The 27,608-nt window shown below is 41.9% G+C and overlaps 3 protein-coding genes across 28 annotated transcripts in view; all 3 read right to left on the bottom strand.

Annotated features, from left to right (window-relative positions):
• Positions 1-4,664: 4,664 nt before the first annotated feature.
• fgfbp1a (fibroblast growth factor binding protein 1a) lies at positions 4,665-8,598 on the bottom strand. Of its 2 annotated transcripts, none has more exons than XM_086158539.1 (2): positions 8,328-8,598; positions 4,665-7,235 (listed from the first exon to the last, which is right to left on the bottom strand). In XM_086158539.1, exon 2 carries the CDS (start codon positions 7,217-7,219, stop codon positions 6,590-6,592), a length of 630 nt encoding a protein of 209 aa, XP_086014665.1. In that variant the 5' UTR covers positions 7,220-7,235; positions 8,328-8,598; the 3' UTR covers positions 4,665-6,589. The 2 variants fall into 2 exon arrangements, with proteins under 2 accessions (XP_086014665.1, XP_086014666.1); XM_086158540.1 differs by having other exon boundaries at positions 4,665-7,196.
• Positions 8,599-9,165: 567 nt separating this feature from the next.
• On the bottom strand, positions 9,166-10,913 carry fgfbp2a (fibroblast growth factor binding protein 2a). Of its 2 annotated transcripts, none has more exons than XM_086158374.1 (2): positions 10,107-10,913; positions 9,166-9,905 (listed from the first exon to the last, which is right to left on the bottom strand). In XM_086158374.1, exon 1 carries the CDS (start codon positions 10,789-10,791, stop codon positions 10,111-10,113), a length of 681 nt encoding a protein of 226 aa, XP_086014500.1. In that variant the 5' UTR covers positions 10,792-10,913; the 3' UTR covers positions 9,166-9,905; positions 10,107-10,110. The 2 variants fall into 2 exon arrangements, with proteins under 2 accessions (XP_086014500.1, XP_086014498.1); XM_086158372.1 differs by having other exon boundaries at positions 10,103-10,910.
• Positions 10,914-11,865: 952 nt separating this feature from the next.
• The window catches only part of prom1a (prominin 1a), an 88,828-nt gene continuing 73,085 nt past the window's right edge, over positions 11,866-27,608 (bottom strand). For 4 of the 24 annotated variants that reach the window (XM_086158094.1, XM_086158099.1, XM_086158098.1 and 1 more), the window contains 14 exons: positions 25,995-26,066; positions 23,848-23,940; positions 23,032-23,049; positions 21,760-21,813; positions 21,576-21,656; positions 21,423-21,491; positions 20,969-21,058; positions 20,426-20,541; positions 19,965-19,988; positions 17,517-17,567; positions 16,743-16,847; positions 16,537-16,581; positions 15,361-15,393; positions 11,866-14,593 (listed from right to left, as the gene is read on the bottom strand). In XM_086158094.1, coding sequence (XP_086014220.1) covers positions 16,778-16,847; positions 17,517-17,567; positions 19,965-19,988; positions 20,426-20,541; positions 20,969-21,058; positions 21,423-21,491; positions 21,576-21,656; positions 21,760-21,813; positions 23,032-23,049; positions 23,848-23,940; positions 25,995-26,066 — 738 coding nt within the window. In that variant the 3' untranslated portion in view covers positions 11,866-14,593; positions 15,361-15,393; positions 16,537-16,581; positions 16,743-16,777. Of the gene's footprint in view, positions 14,594-15,360; positions 15,394-16,536; positions 16,582-16,742; positions 16,848-17,516; positions 17,568-19,713; positions 20,337-20,425; positions 20,542-20,968; positions 21,059-21,422; positions 21,492-21,575; positions 21,657-21,759; positions 21,814-23,031; positions 23,050-23,847; positions 23,941-25,994; positions 26,067-27,608 lie in introns of those variants that run through there. The other 20 variants (XM_086158097.1, XM_086158100.1, XM_086158103.1 and 17 more) reach the window with 13 other exon arrangements.

Raw genomic sequence — 27,608 nt, 5'->3', positions numbered from 1 at the left:
TCTATCTATCCATCTATCCATCTATCCATCCATCCATCCATCCATCCATCCATCCATCCCCTTTTTTTCAAGTCAATATGGATCCATTCTGAGTTTTTGTATCACAATGTGAATCTTCAAGAAATGCGAAATGTCCTTGTCATATCAAAACCATCACTTCATATCAACATATATCAAATTAAAAAGGAAAGAAAGAGATCCTATATATTAGCTAAAACCCGTTATAAGACCGCATATTCTCAGTTGACGACACGCAGCATGTAACCATTCATTTGCGCCCGGATAGCCTCCAGTACGTGTTAAAATATAATTATCTAAAAATAAGAAATATATACTTATGCAGTATAAATATATTGTAAGACAAGGCACAGCTTTACAAAAAGAGTTGAGTTATTGCATGTTTGTATGGGCTATTGCACATATAGTTCAGTTATTGCTCATGTTGGTATGAGTTATTGCACATATAGTTTTGTTCACACGTAGCATGAGTTATTGTACATACAGCTTCAGTTATTGCACATGTAGTGGACTGAGTTATTGTTTAATGTTCTCACAGCCCAGGGAAAGAAAGTGTGGAACTGGGAGCAGGTCAAAGCAGTGACGATCAGAGAGGATGGCTCGGGATCGGCAATTAAATTGGAATTTGGCTTTTTGACATATATTTGATGCGATATTTTTGGATGCATATGGACTCAGAATAGTGTGCAACGGTAATATACTGTCGCTACTTCTAATGACACCTTCCTTTTGTTTTACTTTTGAATTTTCCCTTTAGAGGTCGCCACAGTGAATCATCATTTTTTTTTTCTGTATCCTCTTCTCTCACAGCAATTAGCTTCATGTCCTCTTTCGCTGCATCCATAAATCTACCATCCATCACACTTCTTCTCACATGTATTTCTTGCACTAGTAAATTTATTGGCCGTTATTAGCATTATACTTATAAAATATATGTATAAACATAATTTGTATGGGAAAAAACAATCTGTGACAAATTGACTTTATGGGTATTTTAAATATCATATAAAGAGACAAATCTGTTCTTCAGAATTATTCTTTTGAACCACTGGCTCCTCAGCTAGGAAGGTACTGATATTGTTACTGCTTATATTTTATATCTTCTTCTTCTTCTCCTTTCAGCTTTCCCTTCAAGGGTCACCACAGCAAATCAACCTTCTCCATCCAACCCTATTCTCTGTATCCTCCTCTCTCACAACAACTACCTTCATATCTTCTCTCACTACGTCCATAAATCTTCTCTTTGGTCGTCTTCTAGACCTCCTGCCTGGCAGCTCCAATTCCAGCATCTTTCTACCAACATATTCACTATCCCTCCTCTGTACATGACCCAACCATCTCAGTCTGGCTTCTCTGACCTTCTCTCCAAAACATCTAACATGTGCTGTCCCTCTGATTGACTCATTCCTGATCCTATCCATCCTGGTCACTCCCAAAGGGGACCTTAGCATCTTCATCTCTGTGACCTCTAGCTCTGCCTCCTGTCTTTTCGTCATTGTAACTGTTTCTAGTCCATACAGTAGGTACATACAAATGGTCTCACCACCGTCTTGTACACCTTTATTTTCATTCTGGCCAAGAGTCTTCTATCACATAGTACCCCTGACACTTTTCTCAACCCATTCCAACCTGCTTCAATTTGTCTCTTTACCTCTTTTCCACACTCTCTGTTGCTCCGGACTGTTGACCCCAAGTACCCGAAATCCTCCAGCTTCTTGATCTCCACTCCCTGTAGCCTCACCGTTCCACCCGAGTTCCCCTCATTCACGCACATGTATTCTGTCTTGCTGCGACTAACTTTCATTCCTCTCCTTTCCAGAGCATACCTCCACCTCTCTAGATTTTCCTCTACCTGTTTTCTGCTCTCACTACAGATCACAATGTCATCTGCAAACATCACGGTCCATGGAGATTCCTGTCTAACCTCATCTGTCAGCCTGTCAATCACCACTGCAAACAAGAAGGGGCCCAGAAGTGATCCCTGATGGAGTCCCACCTCCACCTTGAACCTCTCTGTTACCCCTACAGCACACCTCACCACTGTCTCACAGCTAGCATACATGTCCTGCACCAGTCTAACATACTTCTCTGCCACTCCAGATTTCCTCCTACAATACCAGAGCTCCTCTCTTGGCAATGAATGAATATATTTTTATATTGTCTCACAGCGAGCATACATGTCCTGACCGCTTATTTTAAATAATTATTATTATTATCACTTCAAGCTTCATGTGCGGGTTACGGGTTTTTCCGGTAAAAGGGACCTTAATGATGGGAACTTGTTTACTCTAAGAGTGGAAAATGCAAATGAGTACGACTCTGGGTTTACAAATTAATATTAATTGTGTCACAAAGTGAGGCGGAGTGATTCTGGCAGATTGCCCGTGCACCAGAGTCCCTAAGTGTTTTCACGCAAATGTCAGCAAGCCAGACAACAGTTATTTAAAAACAACCTGAACATTCAATTTTGAAAAAAACAAATCTGTCGTCCTCTTGGCACGGGGGTGGGGTCTGCACGGCCATTTCGCTCAATTTGGCTAAACGTCTCCTGAATTGACGTCTGTGTAATTATTGTAATTTAGTTACGTCTCTTCCATACGCTTTTCCTACTCTTTGGATGTTTTACGTAATTTAACACACAACTGCTGGTTATGTGTTATGCAGGTATACTTAGCTTTTCCATTCCAATCCTTATTAAGAACATGATATCTGATATTCCAGTCTTTGTTGGCCACAGCCAATTTCCCCGTCTGGTGTGTGCAAGGCTGATGGGGGCGTCACACACACACACACACACACACACACACACACACACACTTATCACTCTCATTTTTACACTCACAATGCCGGATTTCATTAATGCCCTTTGTAATCTGGGCTGCACAGAACCCAAAGCTCTTTCCTCACCGAAACACAAAGGCGTTCACACAAGCATGTAATCTGCGGTGAGTAAACACACGCGCCGAATCTCCTTCGTGTCAGTGGTGTGTGAGGGCGCGTTCTCGCTCACATCTGATCAGATCGAAGCCCACGTCTTGGTGGCCAATCAGGCTGCAGAGGCAGTCAGGCCACCTGTAAATCCACGCTGAGCAGTCGGGGGGCGTGAGCGGAGGAAAACGCAGTCGAGAAGAAATATTCACTTCTCACGGTGACATATTCCAGTGGTATTCGGGGCCGTGCAGTTTTTGAATGTTCAGCATCGCATCTACTGGGATGTAGCGTGATACATAAACTTCTTAATTTTACTGCTAGAAACTAAGCATGGATATTTAATGGAGAAAAAAAATCCAGGATGAACTTGTTTAATTAAAAAAAGACAAAGAACCATTAGCTCACTCATTCGCATGTCATTCATACAATCACTACTCACGCTCTGGTTCGAATGTCATGCAGAGCCATTCTCATTTAAACACCTCCTTGCACCAGAGCGTGGCGCCAATCGTGATCACCTGCAGCCAGTCATGTCAGAGCGGCGAGTGTCCTCACGAATTATATGAGTCTGGTGTGTGTCTTGACCTCCACAGAACCTCTGGGGTTCGATCGAACGCAGGTTAAGAACCACTGATCTAGAAGGGTAAAACACACGCGTGAGGATGCTGTTTCTGGACTTCGGCTCCCCTTCAACCCTTCACCTGTGCAATTCACCTACAGAAAGGCTTCTGGTCCGGTCCGGTTTTTATTATCATCATCATTATCACTATTATTATTATTATTATTAATAGTAGTAGTAGTAGTAGTATTAGTAGTAGTAGTATATCATCATCATCACAATGATAATAAAAATGATGATGATAATAATAATAGCAATAACAACAACAATAACAACAATAATAATAATAATAATTATTATTATTAGTAATAATATAATTATGAATAATACAATACAATACCATTATAAATTACAATATAATAATTATTAATTATAATAATAATTATTATCATTATCATTAACATTATTATTTGTTTCACTTATTATAATTATCATCATCATTATTATTGTTCTTATTATTTTTTATTATTGTTCTTATTATTTTATCATTATCAGTATCATTATCATTCCTGTGCACGATTCCTGTGCATCGTGTATTCGCAAGTGTATTTGCAGTACCTATGTCCTCTATTGTAAGTCGCTTTGGATAAAAGCGTCTGCCAAATGTAATGTAATGTCATTATCATCATTATCATTATCATTATCATTATTATTTGTTTTATTTATTATAATTATTATAATTATCATCATCATTATTATTGTTCTTATTGTTTTTATCATTATCATCAACAATGAAAGGAACTACAGAATCAGATTGTTCAACCATCTTTCTGGTGGAGACTTTACACATCTTTTCCCCTGAAAACAAAACCGACAGTTTTAATGCCCTCATCTGCCGAGCCACCGCTCAGACAGATCAAGTGAAACTGAGTGAGGAAAACAAGCACCAGCGGCAATTGAACCATGGGTCAGTGACCAGAAAACACACACGACACACACACATATACACAGTCCTCACTGGAAGCTCCTCTTCAGCTGACCCAAGTAGACGGGATGCCCACAAAGTCACTTTTAATGTTGTGTTTGAGTTTAAAAACGAGATGCATTTGAACATGCAAATACCTAGCAGAGCCTTGCAGAGCCCAAATCCTCTTGGTCAATTAACTGGTGCTTCAGTAAACAAACAAACAAACAAACAACATTTTGTATTATTATCATGATGCAATACATTGCCATATATTTTCATTCTGCGTTCCACTTCATCCGTCGCAGTTCCTCCCTTATTCGATGTTTGGTGGGAGGATATCGATGATCCCAGAGCGCCCCCTGCAGAGTTGAGGGAGCGGTGGGTGAGGCGAAGCATAAATCATCGAGAAGAAGAGTTGCTACAATTTGTCTTCTTTTTCTTCCTCCCTCTCAAAAGACATGTCGTCCCGAGGCTGTGATTTTCTGCTCGGTTGAAGCAGTTTCTGTGCTCATTGGCTGAGAAAAGGCATTAGGTTTAATGCTAAAGCCTGTTTTTGGTTTTGGTTTAATGCAAACCTTGGTGGGGGTCACATTATCCTGCACAGATGACCTCGGGAAAAAGAAGAGAATTTAGTTCCTGAAATGTGCACAAGCGTGCACACACACACATATACACACACACACACACAGCTAAGCTGTTTTTAGTTCACTGGATAAAATACTGGATAGAAAGCTTTTGCTTATTTGGAGTATTCTGTTACTTCACCAAAATAAAAGGCCTGAATTTGCACTGTTCCTTGTCGCAGGTGTCTTTTTGTTTTTCCGGTAAAATTTTTTGGAATATAGTCGACATTGAGAAATGATAGTATTGGGTTATAAAATATATAATGTATTTAAAAGTCAGAACAGAGAGGGTTATTTTTTTCTAAGAGTAAAGATAAATATATAAGGAAATAAAAGTAAAAAGAAAAAAAAAATAGACTAATATCATAGCCTCCTCAAAAAAAAAAAAAAATACTAATGCTATAACCACAGAAATCATCAAAAAAAAAAAAAAATTGAAAATTATGATTAAACGAATTTGGAAGACAGTGTTCAAACAAAGCTCGAACACGTTCTTTGACGAAAGGGCGATACGGATCGAGATTCAGATTCCTCATCCAGAGTCGCTACGGTTACATAGCAACTTCTGGAATCGAGCCGATGTCCTCCCGTGGCTTAAATTTGCAAAGTGATCATGTGAGGCGTTAATAGTTTCCAGCCGGGGATTCAGAAGCTTATCGGTGTGGAGGTATGCAGGTTAAGGCCTCGGAGAGAAAAATCTTTCTGGATTCAAACCGAATCCCCGTGTCCCAAATGCAAAGATTAAAATGTTTGATGAGGATTACCGATAAATTCAAAATGGTCCACAGTGGTTTATGTCATAGAAGGCGATACATAAATCACACACACACACACACATTCCTGCAAGATGCTAAACAAACCACCAGGAGCAACTGGTGTAAGAGGCTTCGTTATGTAGTACACATTTTAAATAATCTGTTAGCATATAAATTTAGATTCACTTTGAGTTTATTTCTTTGCTAATTCAATTGTTTTTTTTCTTCATTTGAGATTTATTAAAAAAAAAATCAAATTCTGTATTTTTGAACCATTTTGACGCCATTATAAACATGATTTTCCAAACAGTAATTTAGAAGATAAAGGCGCTTGAAAACCTGGGTCTACGGGTGAGGATGGGCAATTATTTTGACTTGCGGTCCACATTTCTTATTTAATTTCAATGCGCATGCCAAATTGGTATCATGTAAATTGAACAAAATAAAAAATTAAATATTTAAAATTTTTATATTTACATTTTCTGTAAAATCATATAACCATATAACCAATCATATAAAATCATATAATCATATAACTGACACACACAATCATATAACAAGACACACTCTCGACATTGTATGTTATCATCAAAAATTACTTCAATATGGATTGAAAATACTTATTAAAATATTCAAAGAAATTAGTTTAGAAAATAGCCAGATAAAAAAAGCAAAAATGGACGGATGTGGCCGTAAAATGCCCAGATCTGCACAAGGGGACTTGATGAGTGTGCGCTCAGCAGTCGTCGTTCTGCACCATGGTGAAAAACAGCGTGCACAAGCTGGACCAGGAGTCGGCGCAGAACTCCTCCGCCAGCTCCCTGTTGACGCGCCGGCAGGATTTGGCGGCCCCCCTGGCGGGTCGGGGGTCGGCGGAGGGTCCGGCTTGCGGCGGCACCAGCCTGAAATGAGCATCTCTGGCGGCCCCTCGGCAAACCCCGGCCTTGACCACCGCGCCGCCGTTCCGGCACAGATTCTTCTGCCGCCTCAGCGCCTGGTTTATTTGCCTCCAGTACAGCTCCGCCCTGGAGGAGTAACGGCGGCAGGCGGACGGTCTGGCCGCCAGCCGGCAGCTGAAGGTTCTTTCCCCCTTCTCGCAGGCCACGCTGAGGGTCACCAGGTCTTGGCCCGCCGCCGACCAGGTGCACCGCGACTTGTCTTTCGTGACGACCTCCCCCCTCGTGGTCTGCGGGGAGACGGGTTCGGGCGGCCGGCTCGCCCTCGAGCCCCCGATCCCATCTCGACCTTTACCCCCTCCTTCTCCTCTCCCTCGCTTTCTGCTTCTTCTCTGGCAGCTGGCGAACATCAGATGATGGGAAAAACACGCCAGGAGGATCAGGATGCTGACGTGGGTGAGGAGAACCATGACAGTAACCAGCTCTCTGCCAAAGGAGATGTCGGATTTATGGAATCACATTAATTTGGAGACCCTTGGCATCCATCCCCCAGAGACATCATCTAATCCACGGGTGTCAAACTCATTTTGGCCCACATACGGCCTATTTGATGCCAAGGGGGCCGGACTGGTAAAATCATGAACTAGAAGTAACACTAAGTCCAATTTTTTTCCTTTGTTTTAGTGTAAAGGAGGTAAACAGGTCAATGATAAAAATCTGTCTATGTAAAGAACTGTTCCTCTAAAAAAAATATGATGAATTAATATTAAAAATTATTATTAACAAAAGAATTGATTAAATCACTCCCTAAATATATGGTTGAGTTAAAAGAGAAATTTTTTTCACTGTGGAAAAATTTCCCACTAAAATTTGGTAGAAATGGATTGTTGTATAAGAGGAGGTGTAATGTTTACAAGGCTAATGGTGGCTATTCTGGTTATCAAATCTATCTTTTTAATACTGCCTGTTTATTTTTGCTATCATTTTGTGTTTTTTATAGAAATAAGAAAAAAAAAGATTGTTTTGAAACTAGATGCGTTTTCATCAAAAAAATATTTTGCTGTCAAACTGTGAAGCTAAAAATACATTGCAAAAAAACATTTGAAAAAATGTGTGCTTTTGGATACATTTTAAATTTTTAACGGTGCAGTTATAATCGCTGTCTTTAATTTCTTGTACTGGCGTATAATTGAGTTAGAACTATATAGCTTATATTAGAATTTGTAATATTGGCCCGAAACACACACACACAGGAAAAATCAACATCAAACTTTTGGTTTTGAGTTATTCAGAATATTACCTGAGCTCTTAAAAGAAATGAAAGAATTTGAAATTGGCAGGAAATTCCATGAAACTTAATAATAAACAATCAATCAATCAAAAAATCAAGAGATTATTCATAATTCACATCTGGAGATTTCTTATATAATAATAATAATACCAATGCATGGTGAATTTGGATGCATTCTGTGAAGATAAACAGTTACATTAATTGATAAATAAAAGTCACTGGAGGGAAAAGAGACTTGACTTCCTGTTCAAACAAACACAAACTGCATTGATAGAAGAGAAACTTACCGGAAGTTTTCAGGGTAAATTTCGATTTGGTTTCTCCACACCTGAGGTGTTGGAGCCGGTCAAAGCTGCTGCAGGTAGCAATTGGCTGCTGCAGAAGTGGCCATCCTCCTCACACACACACACACACACACACACACACACACACACGCGCGCACACACACACACACACACACACACACAGAATTGCATCTGTCGAGTATGAACCATACAAATACACACATATGCACATACAGACACACTCTCTCTCCCCTCTCTCTCTCTCTCTCTCTCTCTCTCACAGATACAGACACACACACACATACACACACACACACACACACACACACACACACACACATGCAGAACCTGCAAGATTAGTTTGACAGTTTGCAGGGTTTCCTGAGGTCAGACAAGTTTAGCCAGTGAGAGGGATTTAAAAACAGTCCACGGGGATTTGATACATTAGTTTGAAGCCTGAATAAATTATAAGTAAATGTAAAGACTCTTCATTTGCATTCCAAGTACAAGACATTTCAAACTTAGACCATATCACAGTAGAACAAAAAAGTTTTCTTGACTTATGTTAAGATTTCAGCTGCCTGCTTTCGGGAATCTAACCTTTTGAAGATAACGGAGAATCTTTCGAGACCTGCCGCAGAAGCAGCCGCGTGTTGAGTGAAACAAACATGGAATGGAAAGGAAATAATTCGAAAGGAGCCAGAGCTCCTTGAAAAGGGTGAAAAACTTCGAGGTTGAACAGATGCACCCGAAAAATTAACGCAACAGTGACATTGGATGGCCAAACCGCAGAACTGCAACACAGCAGTGCATTCAAACGGAGAAAAATGAACACATTAGCTGTTTTCTCTTAAGTGATAAAATTGTTTTATTTTTATTTTTTTCCATTACAAAACAAAGTAAAATATATTAGTAAAAAACACAAATATATTTATATAATATGGCAAAATATTTTTATAGTCAAAATTTCTTTCTTTCTTTCTTTGTTGCCAATGTGTGTGTGTGTGTGTGTGTGTTTTCACATTAGTCCCCAACAGCAAATTAATATAGAAGATACATGATAATGTGCGAGTGAAGAGTTCTAAATAGAAATAAATGACGATATTTGTCGTGGGCTTCGGACTGTTGGAAACATGATAAACATATGAGTCTGTTACAACTGGAGGAATATTTGAAGTCAAAAACAAATCCAAGCCTTTGTATTTGCAAAATACAGCCCACTTTAAAATGTAATTTTCACAACAGAAACACATGGTAACAATAAAAGATTAAAAAAAAAAAACAACAACACATGATCATAGTACACGTTTATACTCCCCTTTACTGTTAAATCTTCAGTGTAGTAGCCGCAGGTTTATTCATAGTTGTATCTCAACCACGGTGTCATCGTGATATTTAGAGTGGTGGATATCGGCGCTCCGGGAGCATCACACCTCAGGATCCTCTCGGGACTTTTATTTTGGAGTCAGCACTGCCATTTGGCCGGCCATCCTGGTCAGGCACTCCACCCTCAACCCTCCACCCCCGTAAGGGACATCCTTTCATCGCACCTCAGAACACATCTTCATCTTCATTCTGAATCTGCATAAAAAACAGGGTGGGGGGGAAATGTTATATGAACTGGAAAAGCAAAGAGGAGAAAATGTATGAATTTTTCAAATGAGCGCCGGAGGTGTTATTCTTTTTTTTTCTTCTCATTACACTGTGGGTGTGTTAGATTAGCCTTAAAACCACATTATAGTGTGTGATTGTGTGTGTGTGTGTGTGTGTGCACTCACCTGCCTGCTTAACTCCGGAACAGCCGGATCACAAACGTGCAGACTCCCTCCAGGGACCGCCAGCAGAAGCGGCGAGCGATCCTCTTCGGGACGCTCTCCGTGGCGGCGGCTGTGGGCTGAGTGGTTTCTTGCAAACCCTTTCCTTTGGTTCCTTTGGGCGGAGCTTTGAAGGGTTTCGAGGAAACGCGCCGGCTCGGACTCGGCGCCGAAGCCTTGGCTCTGACTTGAGGTCTGGCGGGCCTCGCCGTCGTCCGCCCCGTCCCGGCGGCCTCCAGCCACGACCCGGAGAAAGAAACCGACAAGAAGTCCATCCGAGCGGCGTCGGTCGCCGTTTTGCACATGATGGGTTTGAAGCTCTTGGGGCCCTGGCACGCATTTTGCAGCTTCCTCAGCTGCCACATCGTCTGGACGAAGTAGTGCCGCGGGTTTTTGTTGTAGGCCCGGCAGGTGTGAGGCTTGCCCAGGTACTCGCAGCGGTAGGAGTACTTGGCGTTCCTGCAGGAGACCCTCAGCTTGGTGTGCTCCCCCTGGCCCGTGATGGTCATGGTGCAGGCGTCCTTGGCCTTGGTGTTGAATTTGATGGGATCCTCCCAGACGCTCTGCCTTCGGCCGCCGCTGCTCTGAGCCTCCGCCGGCCAGAGGAAGCAGGCCAGCAGCAGCAGCAGCAACGGGGTGGCGCTTGTCCTCATGGCGGATGCTGAATGTCAGAGAGGAGAAGAACGGGACTGTTCTCGCCGAAGGTCCCGCCTGCTATTTATCGGCCGAGCAGACGAGTGTGTGTGCGTGCGTGTGTGTGTGACTCTCGGAAAACCCACGGTTTTCTCGACCTGTTTTAACAGCCCACGTGGCGTAACTTGTCATTTCCTGTCTAACGTCGGCAAATTTGAGGAGGGGTGAGGTTAACTGTACGAGAAAGAGGGTTGTGTCTCTCGGCCATTAGGATTTGGGGTTTCCAGACTTTTTTTTATTTTTGTTCCTCTGGTTTTGAGGTATCCCTGCACCCAAATAATGATTTATTTCAAAACACTTAACCCCCCTTGCCTCTGAGACCAACGTGTTCACCGCAGCACCGCAACACGCTGGCATTCAGATGGGAAGTTTCAAGGCGGTCCTCAGAGAAATATCGACCCGAGTATAGATGTTTTTTGGAGATTCCCGTCAAAACTGAATTTTTTTCTGGCAATGTGGTCAAAAAAAAAACAGGAAAACAAAGAATGAAAGTCAGTCATAATCGATCCATCCGCTTCCTCCATCCAGCGATCCCCGTGTTACTCGGTACATAATGTTCAAATTACAACTTGGGCAGAGCGGCAGCTGCAAAGTTCTTGATTCTTAAAGGAAAGAGGAGGGAGATGTGGATTTTTTTTCTCTCGACCGCTGCTTCTGTTTTGGAGCGGTAATGTTCTCACCCGTCTCGTGTACGAGCCCGTTCTGAGCCGGGACTCGGCGTTGAGGTTTGGTGTCTAATTATACGCTATTGTTCCTTGAGGGAACCTCAGACTGAGGCCCGCGGAGGAATATATCGGCTCGTGAAAATAGCCGACCAATGATAGCCTGATGGGTTCTAGCATGCTGGAATGCGCGGCCCGAAGAACACCGCGTCCCCATTTTTGATATCATTAGCATTTTCTAGCGAATCGCTATGTCATACATCTGCCAGGTGTTTTTATATCCGAGGTTTAACTTAGATGTTGGATCGCTCTAGTTTCCCAACTTGGACTTTTCAGCACCGAGACTATGAAAAAAAAAAGTCGCAAGGATGAATTTAAATCCAAACTTTATTCACAATTTATACACTCTCATTTCACCTCCACTTTGAGAAGTTCTTCCGATGTCCAGCTCTGGATCATCACTGTCCAAGCGAGTCTCCGCCCCCTGTTGTCCCGACAGCTCGGATCCAGCGTTTGGATACAAGAAATCCAGTTTAAGCACTTGTTAAAAATTGTACCGCTTTCCTCCAAGTGGCCCGTCCGGATTCTTCGAGACCAAAAAACTACAAGGAAAACCAAAAAAAAATCCAAAACGACCGATAGTCCCGTCAAAGTAAGCCCGCCGACACCTAGCGGCGATGATCTAAAAAAAAAACCAGAGTAAATAAGAAAAGCGCTAGGAAGTACGTCGATGTCATTTTGAATCTAGATTGTGATGAGATTGATACACGATGCTTTCACTGTGCACGATGTTTGATGTGAAGAAATGGACTTTTTAAGACCAGTGGAATAAGGTTAGCTCTCAAGTTAGCTCTATTTGAACTAGCGCCTAACCAAGCGTAAATCGGAGATAAGGGAAAGATTTTGTCAGAAAAGACCAACCTTGTAGATTATTCTTTGGATTCACGAAAAAATCAAAAAGGAATAAACTGCCAATGCTCATTACGATGAGTTACATTTTTTTTCGCTATCTTTTAAAGCTAATCGAATGCGTCGCATCACTATTTTGAAGCGGTAGAAAAGCTAATCGTGACTTTGACTCGAGAGCCTGGAACGCATCACAAGTGATTGAAAGCACAATGAGAAGTGTTTTAAAGTGATTTTCTATCGATTAGCTCGCGTGGCCTTTCTTACAACACTGTTGGAATTCTCCAGAAAAACTGGCGCTATAGGTGAATTTAAGATTGGTATTTCTTTTTTTTGTGTTTGGTTCGCTATAATGAAAAGAATATGCGATGTGACAATGATGGATAGAACGGCGTTTTAGCGCCGTAACGTGTAACACGACTCGGTTTTCCTCTCCCAGCGTGACAGCAATGCACTTCCGTGACCTCGGCGACAGGCTGCAGAACTACTTCGTGCTGATAGGGCTCGATTGCGCCGTAAATGGATTGTCGACGTGTTTTGTTTTCTTTTGCCGACATCGGCCTGGAATGAACATCTAGCCTGTAAACATGGGGGTGATGAGGTTGCGACAAGCGGATGGCAAGCGGAACAGTCCAGCGTGTATCTCAGCCGTCATCATCAGGCAAAAAGGACATTTGCAAAGAAAAACAAAAAAAAAAAAGGGTTTGAATACATTCACATGCTCCATGGATTTAAATGTATCCATCGCTAACGCCCCCGCTGGGTTTGAAAAGCCGAGACAAAAGCGGGATGATTCGGAAAAGTTATCGACAGGAGCACTAATAAATCCTGACGTCTACGATAAGATTTGGCTTGAGAAAGAAATTCTCAATTTCTAAGTTTTCTATCACCTCGATGACGTCTATAGACTTTCTAAAAGTTCGAGAACTAAACGCCGTCAGCGCTGAAATCATTTTTATCCGTTATTTTTTTTCCTATATTGAGCCGAGTCGAGTGAGGAAACGCACCAAAAGAATCATCACATAATCGATAATTACTGATCGATAGCTGATTAATGGATGAAATGATTGTTCTATGGCGGTCGGCTACTGAGGGAGTCCGGGGAAGAGGAAGTCCAGAAAGAAAAAAATGACTGAGGGCTAAGGAGGCGTTGAGGGGGAGTTAATTCCCGAATCGCTTCGGAAAAAACACTATTAGGAACAAAACGATAATTTGCCAATTGTTTGGTTAAATAATTGAAATTAGTATAAGAAAGAAAGAAAGAACTTGCCAAAAACAAGATAATATAACAATAAAAAGTTGTGTCCAAAAGTGAGAAACGAATCGAAACGATGTGAATTTACATGGAATTCACCGAAAACATGTATTGAAATGGCCATCGGAAGGTTAGAATCAAATTAAATTCATTAAAATTAATTATCTGGGCTCTAGCTTGGTATGCTAACACCAAAGGTAAATCAGTTCACCGAGGAGAAAAATGAAACCGAAACAGCTCGAGGCTGAGTTTTCCCTCCGAAGCAACGATGAAGGTCAAACTCCACGGGGGCAAACAAACGTCCGAAAGGCAACCGGTCGTCCTCCGCCTGCCCCGAAATCAGCAATGACGATAATTTTGTAATATTGTAAACATAGAAATCCTCGCCTACGATCCCACATATAAAACAAAACAAGCCATCCGTGAAGAATCTGTGTTTTTTTTTTTTTTTTTTTTGCTTTTCGTACCCCGCTCCTGGAATCATCTAGTCGTTCGAGGCACCGAACACGGAGCCGACTCACTTCCAGAGGACGCGTCATCTCCGAGAAACGGACCGCGGGTCCCGTCGCGATCATTTTCGATGTCCTCTGCCTCGATGGGCTCGTCCTGGACTTCCTGTGACCTCTAGGCCGTCGCGAACTGTTAAAAGCAGTCACTTCCTGGCGCTGAATGTATTTTCAGTTTTCTTCATGTGCCTGAACAAATGTAAACACCGACACAGGAGTCTGTTGGAAAATGTTGATCGAGTCCGGCTCAGATTAATGCTGAGGGAGGTGGGCTTGATGTCCTGCAGGCATTTTCTTGAAGGGGGCGCGTATCGGATATATCAGATAAGATGTTCGCTGAATGTTCTCCTTCAAGTGAGTGAATCGCCTTTTTTTTTCTTTTTTTTTTTTTTCTTAAGCTTGGTCTTGTCCGAGGATCGGTGAAAGATATGGCCTGGAAAAGGAAAATATTTTAAAGAATACAAGTGGTCGTCAATCGTGATTCTAAACACGGTAAGTCATCTTGTGGTGTGTACCTCAAGGGTTGATCCTTATTTGTATTGAATCTTTATGATGCTATTTAATTTAGATAAGATAACACTTTAAACCTGACAACAAAAACCTTCTATATTGAAGCTGATACCCAACCGATTTTCCGGAGGCTCAGAACATCCGCATTTTGAAAATCAACATATCCGACAATTGAAAAAAAGACAATCAAACAGTCGGTACAATTTGTAGTTTTATATGACAAATCAGTCCTACACCCCGTGTTCTACAGGTTTATTTCTGCGTAGCTTCTATCATTTTCGTTGTAAAGTCACATCGTCTCGGCTTCCGTGTCACGTGACTCGATGACGCGTTGGCACGTGGATCCGATGTCCGTTTTTGACAAGTGTCTTACAGAAAGACGTGAAAATCGGGTGAACCCCATATTCAATCGACCGATTCCTCATCCGGCGGTGCTTCAAACTCATTTGGCAAACCTGTCTGACATGTTTCAGGGCTAATTAGACACCCTGCCCCCCCCCCCGGGGACACAACAGCCAGCAAATTGCTTTTTAAATGGACGTCTTAACAGCTACGCCTCCGAGCCTCGTCCGCCCCCCAACCCTGAATATTGATTCGGGGATCGAAACTCATTCCGCTACTGGATTCATCGCCGACTGTTACGCTAAATGCTACGGACCCGTGACAAGAGAAGCGGAAAAGCAGACTTACAGCGGGGCGTTTCAGCTCCAGGTTTCGTGGGCACTGCGGAGATAAACATCGGCGGAACGTGGATTAGATTTTTTTTTTTTTTAATTAACAAGCAGGATAATTCATTAAAATGCTCGGAGGAGTGACGCGACTCTTGCCGGGTAGAGGATTAAAAGACAAAGACGGTGATTCTTTTGTGCGGCTTTGCTATTGGCTTCTGAAAATGTCAAAGGTCAGGTTCAAAGGTACGGGACATATTTCAAATCAGATATTTAAGCTTAATATTTTAGTGATGTATTGTCACTTCCACAAAATGTGAATCGTCGTGTTAGCGTGTTAGCGAGGCGGTTAGCCAATTGACCTTTTTCGGTGCACAAAGCACAGTGATGCTCTATTTTGGTATTAAATAATCTGCAATTGTGGGCCAGATATTAAAGTTTTATCTAATCTCTCTTCTAGAGTGAGAAGAAACAGGCTGTTCTCTTCCTCTTGGATCAGATACAATAGTTTTCAGGGCAAACACACCAGCTTAACTACTTTCTTGTCTATTTCAACCAAGATAAAGGGATCTAATTTTATCCCCAATGAAAACAGAAACGTACGACAACACATATGTGGAAATGTTTTAAAATCCATCAGAATGGTGCTTTGAAGAGATTTGTTCCCTGTCTTTTAATGGGTACCTTAAAAGAAAGAAAGAAAGAAACAAAAAATAATAATTTTGGCTCTTGGAAAATGGAAATTCGGAATAGGGAGGAGTGAGTCTGGTATATATCATTACTTCCACCACAACGCTAACGAGCAAGAAGGTCTCTGGTTCAATTTCGACCTTTCTGTTTGGAGTTGACATTTTCTCCTTGGGTTTTCTCAAAATTCTCCGCTTTCCTCCCACAGTGAAAAAACACGCAGTACGTCATTGTGAATGAGAGAATTAAATAAATGAACGGATTCCATACGGATGCTTTGTATCTGATACATGAACTGAACTCCAGCTCTTCTTAAACACGGATATTAACAAAACAGCATGATGATAATTGGTTAAAAAAAAAAAAATGATGAAGGTTATTCAAAATAAACATGGGGACAAAGACAGTGTGGCTATGTGACAGGTAACTCCTCTATGTTAAAGGTCAAAGGTCACAAGGAGTGGAACACAAACACCACAGAAACACGAGGAGTCCGTAACTAGAGTCTCACCGTGATGGTTCTCCTGCAGTGTGAGCAGAAAACTCTTAAAACAAGCTGCAAAGAAGTGTTAGGGGGCCGGGTTAGAGAAAAATAGAAATGAAAAGAGACGGTGTAAAAAGGAAAGAGGAGGCGGCGAGCTGTGAGGAGGAAGACGAGGTGTTAGAGCAGCTTCGGTGACGGCGGCTGTTTTTTTATTTTTTTTATTTTTATGATACCTTTCCAGAGCCGGAGCCTGAGCTCCAGCTCACCGTCACCAGTCGATATGCCTCGGGGGAGCCGAGGCCCGCGGGAACCTGTTCAGCGTGTCATAGGTAGGGATGCTGCCATTTTACACACACACACACACACACACACACACACACACACACACACACACACGAATAAGACATACCATCTGCCATAGATGCAAATATTCTTTTGTGAGGCTGCTTCTCGTGGACGTGGAGGAAGAAGAGAAGCCTGCGTGGCAGCAGAGAGCGGGACACGTCCACTTTCTTGCAGAGTGGTTTGTCAGAGGAGCAATAAGTAAAGATTTATTACAGAGAAACGATCATATTAGCGTGTCTCCAGAGGATGCCGCTGAGATGCGTGATCAATACCAGGAAGGGGAGACAACACAGAATTTACACACTGGAGGGCAAACCAACGATTTGATAAGAATCTTAATTTATGGGTGGAGAGTGGATGTCACTTGAATCAGAAGTTACTAATGTTTTATGTCTAGACTTCCAAAATATTTCAGTTTTGATTAGAGGGTGAAGATGGATGTGTTGTGCTCTCTGCTTGCACGCGTTTTTAGCCATACACATCTCGGAACAAATGCAACTTAATGAAAAAATGTATTAAAAAAAAGACAAATCATGCATGTTAATTTTCACCCATTAGTTTGAAAATGCAAAAATAAATAAAAATAAATAAGAAATATATAAAAAAAAAAAAAAAAAAAAAAGCATGGCTCTGTGCATGGCCACAGGGCTAGACATGCTTGCCTGTCTCTGAACAGAATGATCAGGTGGACATTCATTGGGCTCTGGCTGACTCTGAACAAGAGGAGAGAGGAAGGGTCTTCACTCCAGGAAACTCACAGCGTACAGAGGATTAGCAGAAACTTCTGCCTTCACATCCCAACCACGCCATCATTCACTTCCTGTCCCGTCAGACCTGGTATTAGCATTCAGTTTATCATACCGCTTTATACGTATCTATCCACACTATAATTGGAAGCACCATGTGATGTACTTTAATTCCCCTAATGTTTTGAACAGCCTCTGAAAAAGCATTTAAGTTAAGAAATCTAACATGGATTTCACTCCTTTTCAAAATTCAACCGAGACATTTTTGATAAAATCTGATTTATTCTATGTTCTCTTCACCACTCCTTGCTTTCAGCAACTGCAGCCTATTTCAGTTTTCTATGAATTTAGTTGATAATGGCAGTCAAGTTTTTTTTTTTTTCTAAATTTTTTTGTTGTTCTTCTCATTCAGTTTCAAGTTTTAAGTAATTTGATTTAATTTATTATTGTTTTTTTTTAAAAAAGGGGGCGGGGCAATTACAATTTTTACAAGGATCCCAGTCTGGATTTTGAATAAAGTAGAACAATATTTGTTTTATAAAAAAAAAAAAAAAAGAAACTGCTTACTTAATAAAAAAAAAAAAAAAATGCGTAGTGAAATGAAATGTTATAAATCAGAAAAAAAAGTTGTATCCAAACCACATTCATGAGTTGCTGTGGGAATATATTTCTGTCAGGATAAATAATTTATTTAGTTATTTATTTATGCCTTGCTTGTTGACCAGGGAGTTTAGATTCCAGCTGGTCACCGGGGACCCTATTAAATGCTAGAAATGTCCAAATGTGATCATATCTGGACGGGAAGCATGTTAATATCAGGTGCCAGCGAGACCAGAGGATCGATACCGCCGTTGTGACATCGCTATTAGCTTAGCTTAGCTAAGTGTGTGTTGCGCATGTTCCTGCAAATTTATAGCCCCCCGCCAAAAAAAAAATAAAAAAAAATAAAATGATAATAAACATCTGAGGATTCATGGAGGACTGGAGAAGCAACAGGCCAGATCTAAAAAGTAAAAGTTCTTCTATTTTCAGTTGTTTATTCCAATGTTCAATAACTATAATACAGTTTAGAATTAGTTTGGAGGCCTGGTACAATGAATCAGATAATCTGCGCATGTCAAGCAAGTAGTTTCAACATGTTTATCATGTTTTGTGTTAATACACAATATTTACAATATACTTAAGGCTCATTTATGCTCGATGTTAAATACGCATATAGACGGAGCCTTCTGTCAGTCCCCATTTGAGTTCATTTTATATGCAATTCTGTACCTTTTCCAGAGTTTGCGGATGCGGGGCCAGATGTAGCAAACAGAGCAATACCGCCGGAAGTCAAAGTGGGGCAGTGTGCACGGTGTGCACGGTGTGCACGGTGTGCTCGAACGCGACCGGCAAAAGGTCTATATAACCATCTCTGTCCACGTGGCGCCATGTATTTAATAGCTGCGCAGACCGACGTAGAACATTGAAAGTCGATTATCACCATCTCCTCCGTCATCGCCACGTTTGTTATGATCTGAAACGGAACTTGGCAGTAAAATCTGCACTGCCCCGAGTGGACTTGTTGCTTAACGCCACCCATGGGAAGCATGTGGGAGGTGATGTTTGCAAGGTTTGAATTTTTTTATGTATGTTACGTGAGCATAAATGAGCCTTGAGTCTCCCCGGGGGGACGGCTGCCTCAATCCTCTCGACAGCGAGAAAACACTGATACTTTGATGCTTGCATGCGGTGTGTCCACACACACACAAACATACACAAGCAAAAATCAGCATGCAAACAATTTCCTCCACGTGCGGCGGACATGCTAATCAACCTTTACCTCATCAACACAGGGGTTGGGGAAACCTGGCCGGGACTCACTATGATAACCATTACTACTGGTTTCCATACAGACGACAAAAACATTGTCCTCAACGTACGGAAAACGAAAAAGAAGAGGGATGTGAGAGGTGAGAGACACGGCATGCTGAGCTGAGTCGACCAACTTTTCAAGGGAGTATAAATCTGTCCTTTAACTATCGTATTTATTATTTACATCTTAATATACAAAAATCAGGTGGACTTGTAAGGTTACTATAGCAAGAGCCCTTTGTAAAAAGGTAAGGGGCACTTTATTTTTTTTTTTTTATCTCATTATTATTATAATTTATTTTATTAAAAAGAAGAAGCCAGCACGCGACAAGAAGCCACACCGTCCACCAGAATAAGAGCGAAGTCCAAGCTGAGAACGTCAAGCCAGCACCGAGGATTGAGTAAACAAGTGTGTGAACTGTACAGGAGCCCGGAGAAAGGTCGGGGGGGAGGTAAGCGCAGAAAGACTGGAAGGTGAGAAACGGAGCGAGGTGGGTCAAACTGTCTTACTGTTTCACGGGAACTGTCTCATTGCTATAAAGACACACACACACACACACACACACACAGACACAGAGAAAACAAAAGGTGTTAGCGAGATGTCTGGAACCGCACCTTGAAGAGGCCTTAACGGATCGAACCGCCGGTCAAGGCATTATATCGAGTACGTGTTCGTGCAAAGTCATGAGGCTCCGGAGCGAAGGAAACGATAAGGAAATTCAACCGACGAGCGATGTGTTGCTTTGTAAAGTGCTGAGTGCGTGATGGAGCGGAGGGAAACAAAAATGAAAAAAAAAGAAATCAAAGAACACAGATGCGGGAGATGGAAATTGTAGAAATGGTTATCACAAAGTAAAATGCCAAGTCCCCGAGACAGAGGAACTACAGGAGAGAGAAAATACAGAATTATTGAAACTTTACAAATTACTCTTAAAAAAGCTACAAACTATGATGAGAAAACACCAACTTACTCGTCGTACACGTCCTCCGTGTCCATCCTGCGGTAGAACTTGGCCAGTTTGACTGCGAGGATGATGCTTGGGAGGAGAAAGAGTGTGCTGCAGCCCAGGCCCATCCAGAACGTGTTCTACGAAGGGCACACACATGTGTACACACACACACACACACACACACATGCAGAAAAAAAGCTGAAATTAACAGCACGATAACAGCGGAATCAGATAGGCCTGGATTGTAAGTCTTATGACATAATTGAAATGTGGAATATATGGATGACTCTTAAATGTGTGTCTGTGTGTGTGTGTGTGTGTGTGTGTGTGTGTGCAAGTGTGTCAATGTTATAAAACGCTCAATGAATACACCCAGAGTAAAACCATAAATATACACTCCCTCATTAAAAACCCATCATCCAAAGCTGAGGGGACACACACACCAACACACACACACACCAACACACACACACAAACTAAATGTTAAACTGCTTCCACAACCATTTATCAATTATCAGTGACAGAGTGATAGAGAATTCTTCTTGGACGCCGCAGTATAAATACCATGGAGTCGACCAGGAAGTTGCAGGCTATGATTTCTGCTGTGTCCAGCATGTTGCTGAAGGGCTTGCAAGGGGCCACCTCCTGGTTCAGCTACACAACACACACACACACACACACAAATTAAAAATGAGTTATGTGCCACTCTGCGGCACATATACTGCAAACATCACAATAAATCGTTTTTTTTTTCTTTTTTTTAATTTGGGGCTTTTATTTTGGAAAACCTTTCTATGGAGGTGTTAATTTACAGGTCTTTAAAAAGCGTCTCCGGGGCTCAAAGACGTGTGTTTTTGAATTCCTCGACGGAACCGCAAAGTAAAATTCCTTGCGTTTATAGACGAGGTAACCGCATACTACACAACTGTTACGTAACTGTTGTGTTTTGGGGCCGTGCCATGTTTACGAAACCTGGACTCATCGGTTGGAACATAAAAGTTGCACGCAGGCGACTTACAGAGGTTTTGACCCATTCTATGTACTGATGGAAGTAGCCGACAATGGTCGCCGTGTACTTTGCCTTTTCCTAAACAGGAAAAGGAGACGGTGTGTGAGTGATGCATCATAATCTGCGAGGATTGCGTTTGGAAAAAAATCATCCCGCCATTACCTGTTTGATTAAATCTGTAGCGTTCTGGGAGATGAGGTACTGTGCAGCGTCCACTGCTTCCAGGATTGCCAAGACTTTGTTCTTTAAAGAGAGAAGAAAAGATTAAAAAAAATGTGTGGATTAGCGCGGCGCTTTCCGGAAATCATGTCGATTATCTCTCAGGCCAGAGGAGAGGCTCGCTCACCGGCAGGTCTGAGGCGGTCCTCTCCAGGAACCTCATACTCTGGTTCAAGGCGCTCTGTCGAGAGGAAGTTAACAGACGCAGTTATTGCGCATGCTCTGAGAGGTCAAGGGTCATTCCAACACCTTGAACGACGGCCAATGGGGATTAGATTAACACACATCATGGCGTCTCGGGGTGAGCCCCATTTTCTTGACTTTAGACAGACATGATTGGACTCGAGGTTTATTTAACTGAATCCCTGACTTGTCAAATATAGAAATTCATAATTTCCTGTCCAAACAGCCGTCTTGCCACCTAATCATCCTAATCCCAGGGGTCTCATGCAACCTAATCCCAGGGCCGTCATGAATCTCACTCCTAGGGTCCACATTTTATTCATTTTATTTCTCCTTTATTTAACCAGGAAAGTCCCATTGAGATTAAAAACCCCTTTTTCAAGGGAGTCCTGGCCAAGAGGCAGCAAAAGAATACAAATACATTTACAATGAAATTAAAATAACATACAATGTGTCCTCGTATCAGGTACCTCATGCACCTTAATCCCTGGGCAATCATGCATCCTAATCTCAGGGTCCTGATATATCGTAATGAACGGACCCACAGGCATCCTAATCCAATGGGTCTCATGCAGTATAATTCCCGGGGCCCTCATGGATCCAAATCTCAGGGTCCTCCTACATTCTTATCCGAGGGGCCTCAGGCATCCTAATTCCAGTGGCCGCTTATATCCTAATCCGAGGGCCATCATGCATCCTAATCCCAGGGGCCTCACTGTATTGGTTTCGCACCTTTGCACCAGCATGACAAACATTTTAAAGGTCTAGCAATTGTTGGTCCGTCCCCTTTGGCGCTCACCCGAGGCCATGTGTGGATAATCCGTTGCGGCGGCCAGGCAGATTGGGGTAAAAAACAGACAACACTGACACCTGAAAACCAAACTGACGCCTGAGGGTCATGCATCCCAAAGAATTACGGGCCAAAATCCAATATTCCCGTGTAGAACTGCTGGAATCAGCCGAGTTCATCCAAAAAACGTTATTTTGAAATAGTTTGACAACATATGTGGTAATTTTGGGGACAGTTTTTGGCCCGCGGTTCTTACCAACACACAACCGCCGTTTATTCAGGCACAAACACATTGACACAAAATGTTTAGGATCACGGCTAGAAATGAAATGCTCCGTCTGAGGTACAGCGGCAAGAACACAGTTTGAATGTCTGAAATAATGAGTGGGGACACGAATTACACACGATGGAGACGTTTCTGCTTACCCTTGCTCTAACATATTTCTTCAAATCGAAGAAAGAAGAAATAGAAACACACGAAAAAACCCATATCAATGAGCAATTGAATTAATAAATAATATGAGACAAAATTATACATATATGCATACATACATATGTATATTTGAGTACCTTGCTTATTGTTTTTAATAATATACTTGCATGACAGAAATATGTAATCACCCAAAAAAAAACAAAAAATAATGGATAAATGAATGAAATTCCAAACTCGTGTAGGGGATAACTGAAAAATTAACTTGATTCTTCTTGTGCTCTTATTCAAATGTATATGTGGAAAAATATCTGCATCCACTGTTTGTTTTTTTTATCTTAATTTTGTAATTATTAGGCAAAAAATGGTAATTCATATTTTACAAATGAATATCCTTTTTTTTTTTTTTTTTTTATAAATCTGTTGTTTTTTTTTCACAACATATTTTCTTTCAGCTCGCCTCATCTTTTATTCCAAGAGAGAGTGTGTTGAGAGAGTGGGAAAGAGAGCAGGGCGGGTACAGTAGTAGCAGAGCCGAAACCTCCCTGGCGGGAACAGAGTGTATCCTGAGGCTTTGCCTGGACGAACAGGGGCGGAAGAAAACACCAAAAAGAAAAAAAAAAACAAAACAAAAAAAAAAACCCTGCTTCGTATTTCTGGGCTTCAGCTGAGCCACATCGGCCAAATAAAAGCCAAAGCATAATGTGCTGAAGAGCGTTAGCATGGTTCCAAAATAACCCCCTCCTGAAAAAAAACCAAAACAAAAACAAGGCGGGTTGGATGTGGAGATCAACAATGTGACGGGGATTTACCGTGACCTGCTGCAGCGGGAGGATCTGCTGATGGTGGATCTGCCGCAGAGTGCCCACGTGGCCTTTCAGGGCAGTTTGCAGACGACCTCGGGGCTGAGGGAGGCCAACACACACACATACACACACACACATACACACACACACATGCACAAACACCATGTTGGAGTTGTGTTTGAATCAGGAACTTTTTACAACCAGGCTATAATGTACAATATTATTCGGATTAGATTAGATTAGGTGGACATTTATTAGTACCAATGTGGTGAAATTAGCAGCAGGGTGATGGAATACATGATATAAATAATTAGGGCATTGAATAGCCTCAGACTTCCTGGTCAGGTATTTTCAGCGGTGCCGGAGAAGAAGGTCCGCCGGGTCGTCGAACCTCGGATCCAGGAGGAGCGGTGTGGTTTTCTACATGTGTTTTGTGGATCTGGAAAAGGCATTCGACCGTGTCCCGCTGGCGATCCTGTGGAGGATGCTCTGGGAATATAGGGTACCGACCCCTGTATGATCGATGTCGCCGCATCGCCGTTTGTAAGTCGGACCCGTTTCTGGTGAGAGTTGTACTCCGTCAGCGCTGCCCTTGTCACCGATTCTGTTCATAAATTTTATGGACAGAATTTCTAGGTGGAGCCGAGGCATCGAAGGGGATCCGGTTTGGTGGCCGCAGGATAGAGTCTCTGCTTTTCGCAGATGAGGCGGTTCTGTTGGCTCCATCTCCAGCTCTCGGTGGAGCCGTTTGCAGCCGAGTGTGAAGCGGCGAGGATCAGCACCTCCAAAATCCGGGACCACGGTGCTCAAGTGGAAACGGGTGGAATGCCCACTTTGGGTCGGGGGAAGATATCCTGCCTTCAGTGGAGTTCAAGTATCTTGTTGACGAGAGAGGGAAGGATGGAGCGGGAGATGGACAGACGGATCGGTGTAGCGTCTGCAGCGATGTGGACCGATCTGTCGCGGTGAAGAAGGAGCTGAGCCAGAAGGCGAAGCTCACGTTTCCACCCTCACCTATGGTCACAAGCTGTGGGAAGTGACCGAAAGAACAAGATCGTGGACAAAAGCGAGAGAACAAAACATGAGTTTCCTCCACAGGGGGGCCAGACTCTCCCTTAGACATAGGGTAAGAAGTTCGGTCATCTGGGAGGAGCTAAGAGTAGAGCCGCTGCTTCTCCGCATAGAGAGGAACCAGATGAGGTGGCTCGGGCATCTGGTCAGGATGCCTCCTGGATGCCTCCCGAGGGAGGTCTTCCAGGCATGTCCATCTAGGAGGAGACCACAGGGAAGACCCAGGACACGCTGGAAAGACCATGTCTCTCCAGGCTGGCCTGGGAATGCCTCGGGGTTCCCCAGAGGAGCTGGACAATGTGGCGGGGCTGAGGGAGGTCTGGGCTTCACTGCTCCGGCTGCTGCACCCGTGACACGACTCCGGATAAGCGGGGGAAGATGCATGGAGGGATGGATGGACATAGAGTAATGATAATAGTAAAAATGATTATATGTTGATTCTTAAAATAAACATCAGAGGTCCACTTTTCTACCACTGCAAATATAAACATTTATATATATATATATATGTATATATATATGTACATATATACGCTATAGCTGTGTGTGTGCGCATGTGAAATTGTTTTGGCATCTTCTGTATTTTTATTGTATTTGTCATTTTATGATACACACACTAATATAATATAATAGTTTCCTATAAGTGTATATATAGAGTATATGTAGTATATGTATGTACTGTGTGTGTATTTATACACACACACCTATGTACATATATATATATATATATATATATGTGTGTGTATGTGTGTGTGTGTATGTGTGTGTATCTATTTATTTTATTTTTTTAATTTATCTCAAAATTAAAAGAAAATCCAGAAGCACAGTCACCTAATCCAAAAAAGGGTAACTTTAAAAGTAGTGGGAAATGATGTGCTGAGGTAAAGTATTAGCGGTCCTACTCCGGAACCGAGTCCTCTTAAATCAAAATGACCCGTCCGACCCGCTGCTCTTTCATCTCCAGTTTTAAAAGAAGAAGAAGAGAAAAGATGGTTTAGCAAACCTAAACGCACTGCTGGGTCTCTTGGTCTAGTTTTTTTGGTTTGTCTCCAATGGACAGTGGACTGAAGGATCCTTCCTACCATGAGGTCCGTCTGGGCCTCCAGCTCCAGGGCAAAGGACAGCAGGTCTTCCACTGTGACGCCTTTGTTGACCTGAGAATAAAAACAGCTGTACTTGTCAAATGTACTACTCTAATAATCGATATCATTCGTTCATCCCCTTTGCAACTTATTCTGCACTCATGCAGGGTCATGTTGGGGTTCATCTTGGACCGCTTACAGGTCCACATATACATGAAATCAACCATTCAGTCTCTCATTCAAACAACTGGCCAATTTAGCGTCTCTGTTAACCGTCTGCATGTTTTTGGACCGTGAACAATGTTTTTGGACCGAAGAAAACCGCAGAACCTGAAAGAAACACGCGCATGTACGGGCAGAACATGCCAACCCCATACAAAGGCCCTATGTCAGGATCGAACCAGGGACCTTCTTGCTTTGTGGTAGAACCACCAGGCAGCCATGATGCCCAATTATAAGTAGAATTATTTTTATTATTATACTTTGTTATTAATATTATCATTAGTGTTGTAGTAGTAGTATCATGGCTATTATCGCTTGTGTACTAGCATTAGCCTCGTGAGCTAAACATTGCCCAATTATGATTAGAATTATTTTTATTATTATACTTCATTATTAAGACTATCATTAGTGTAGTTGTAGTAGTATCATGGTTATTATTGGTAGAGTACTAGCATTAGCCAAGTGAGCTAATGATTGCCCAATTATGATTAGAATAATTTTTATTATCATACTTCCTTATTAATGTTATCATTAGTGTAGTCATGGTAGTATCATGGTTATTATCGGTAGCGCACTACCATTAACCTAGTGAGCTAACCGTCGCCCAATTATGATTACAATTATTTTTATTATTATACTTCATTATTAAGACAATCATTAGTGTAGCTGTAGGAGTATCATGGTTATTATCGGAAGCATTAGCCTAGTGAGCTAACCATGGCCCAATTATGATTAGATTATTTTCATTATTATTGTATTTTTATACTTATTGTATTTATTACACTTTTTTTTAAAATTATTTTACTATTTTACTTCCTTATTAATATAATCATCACCAGCATTAGCCTAGTGAGCTAACCATATAGCAGGCAGGAATATCAACGGCAACAATAATTACGGAACTATTACTCACTCAATCCAATATTTGTCGAAACTGTTTTGATATTTCAATGAAAACAAATTTCCTTTACTTTTCGGTTGTATTACTTTTTGTTTTTTTTTCATTCCTTCTTCTGAAAACCCATGAAGGAAGCTTTAGAAGTTTCTGTCCTCCTATCTTTCCATCCATATATCCACGCTCTTTGCCTTGGTCTTGCAATCTGTCCCGAACCTGTCGGGTGGTGTGTGTGCTGTATGTCAATTTACGGGCGAGTATAGGAGTGTTTGTGCGGGCCGGCCTTGTCACGTTCCACGCAAGATTAGGAGAGAACGCTCTGACCTCATTGCCATGGCGATGATGTCATCATTGCATCACATTGCAATGATCTAATACCAAACACCGGTTAAACTGACCTTTTCTCTCGTACATTCTTACTGTTTTTTTTGGTTTTTTTTTTCCCCCTTTCGCTGTCCGTCTTCCATCCGATGACGCAGCGGCTGTCAAGTCGTGTT

This window comes from Fistularia commersonii, chromosome 13 (assembly GCF_037954325.1).
Source record: "Fistularia commersonii isolate RoL2024-O1a breed Wild chromosome 13, RoL_Fcom_v1.0, whole genome shotgun sequence".
Lineage (NCBI taxonomy): Eukaryota > Metazoa > Chordata > Actinopteri > Syngnathiformes > Fistulariidae > Fistularia > Fistularia commersonii.
Note: the sequence above shows the minus strand (reverse complement) of the source record. Positions and strands in the feature narration are given on the sequence as shown.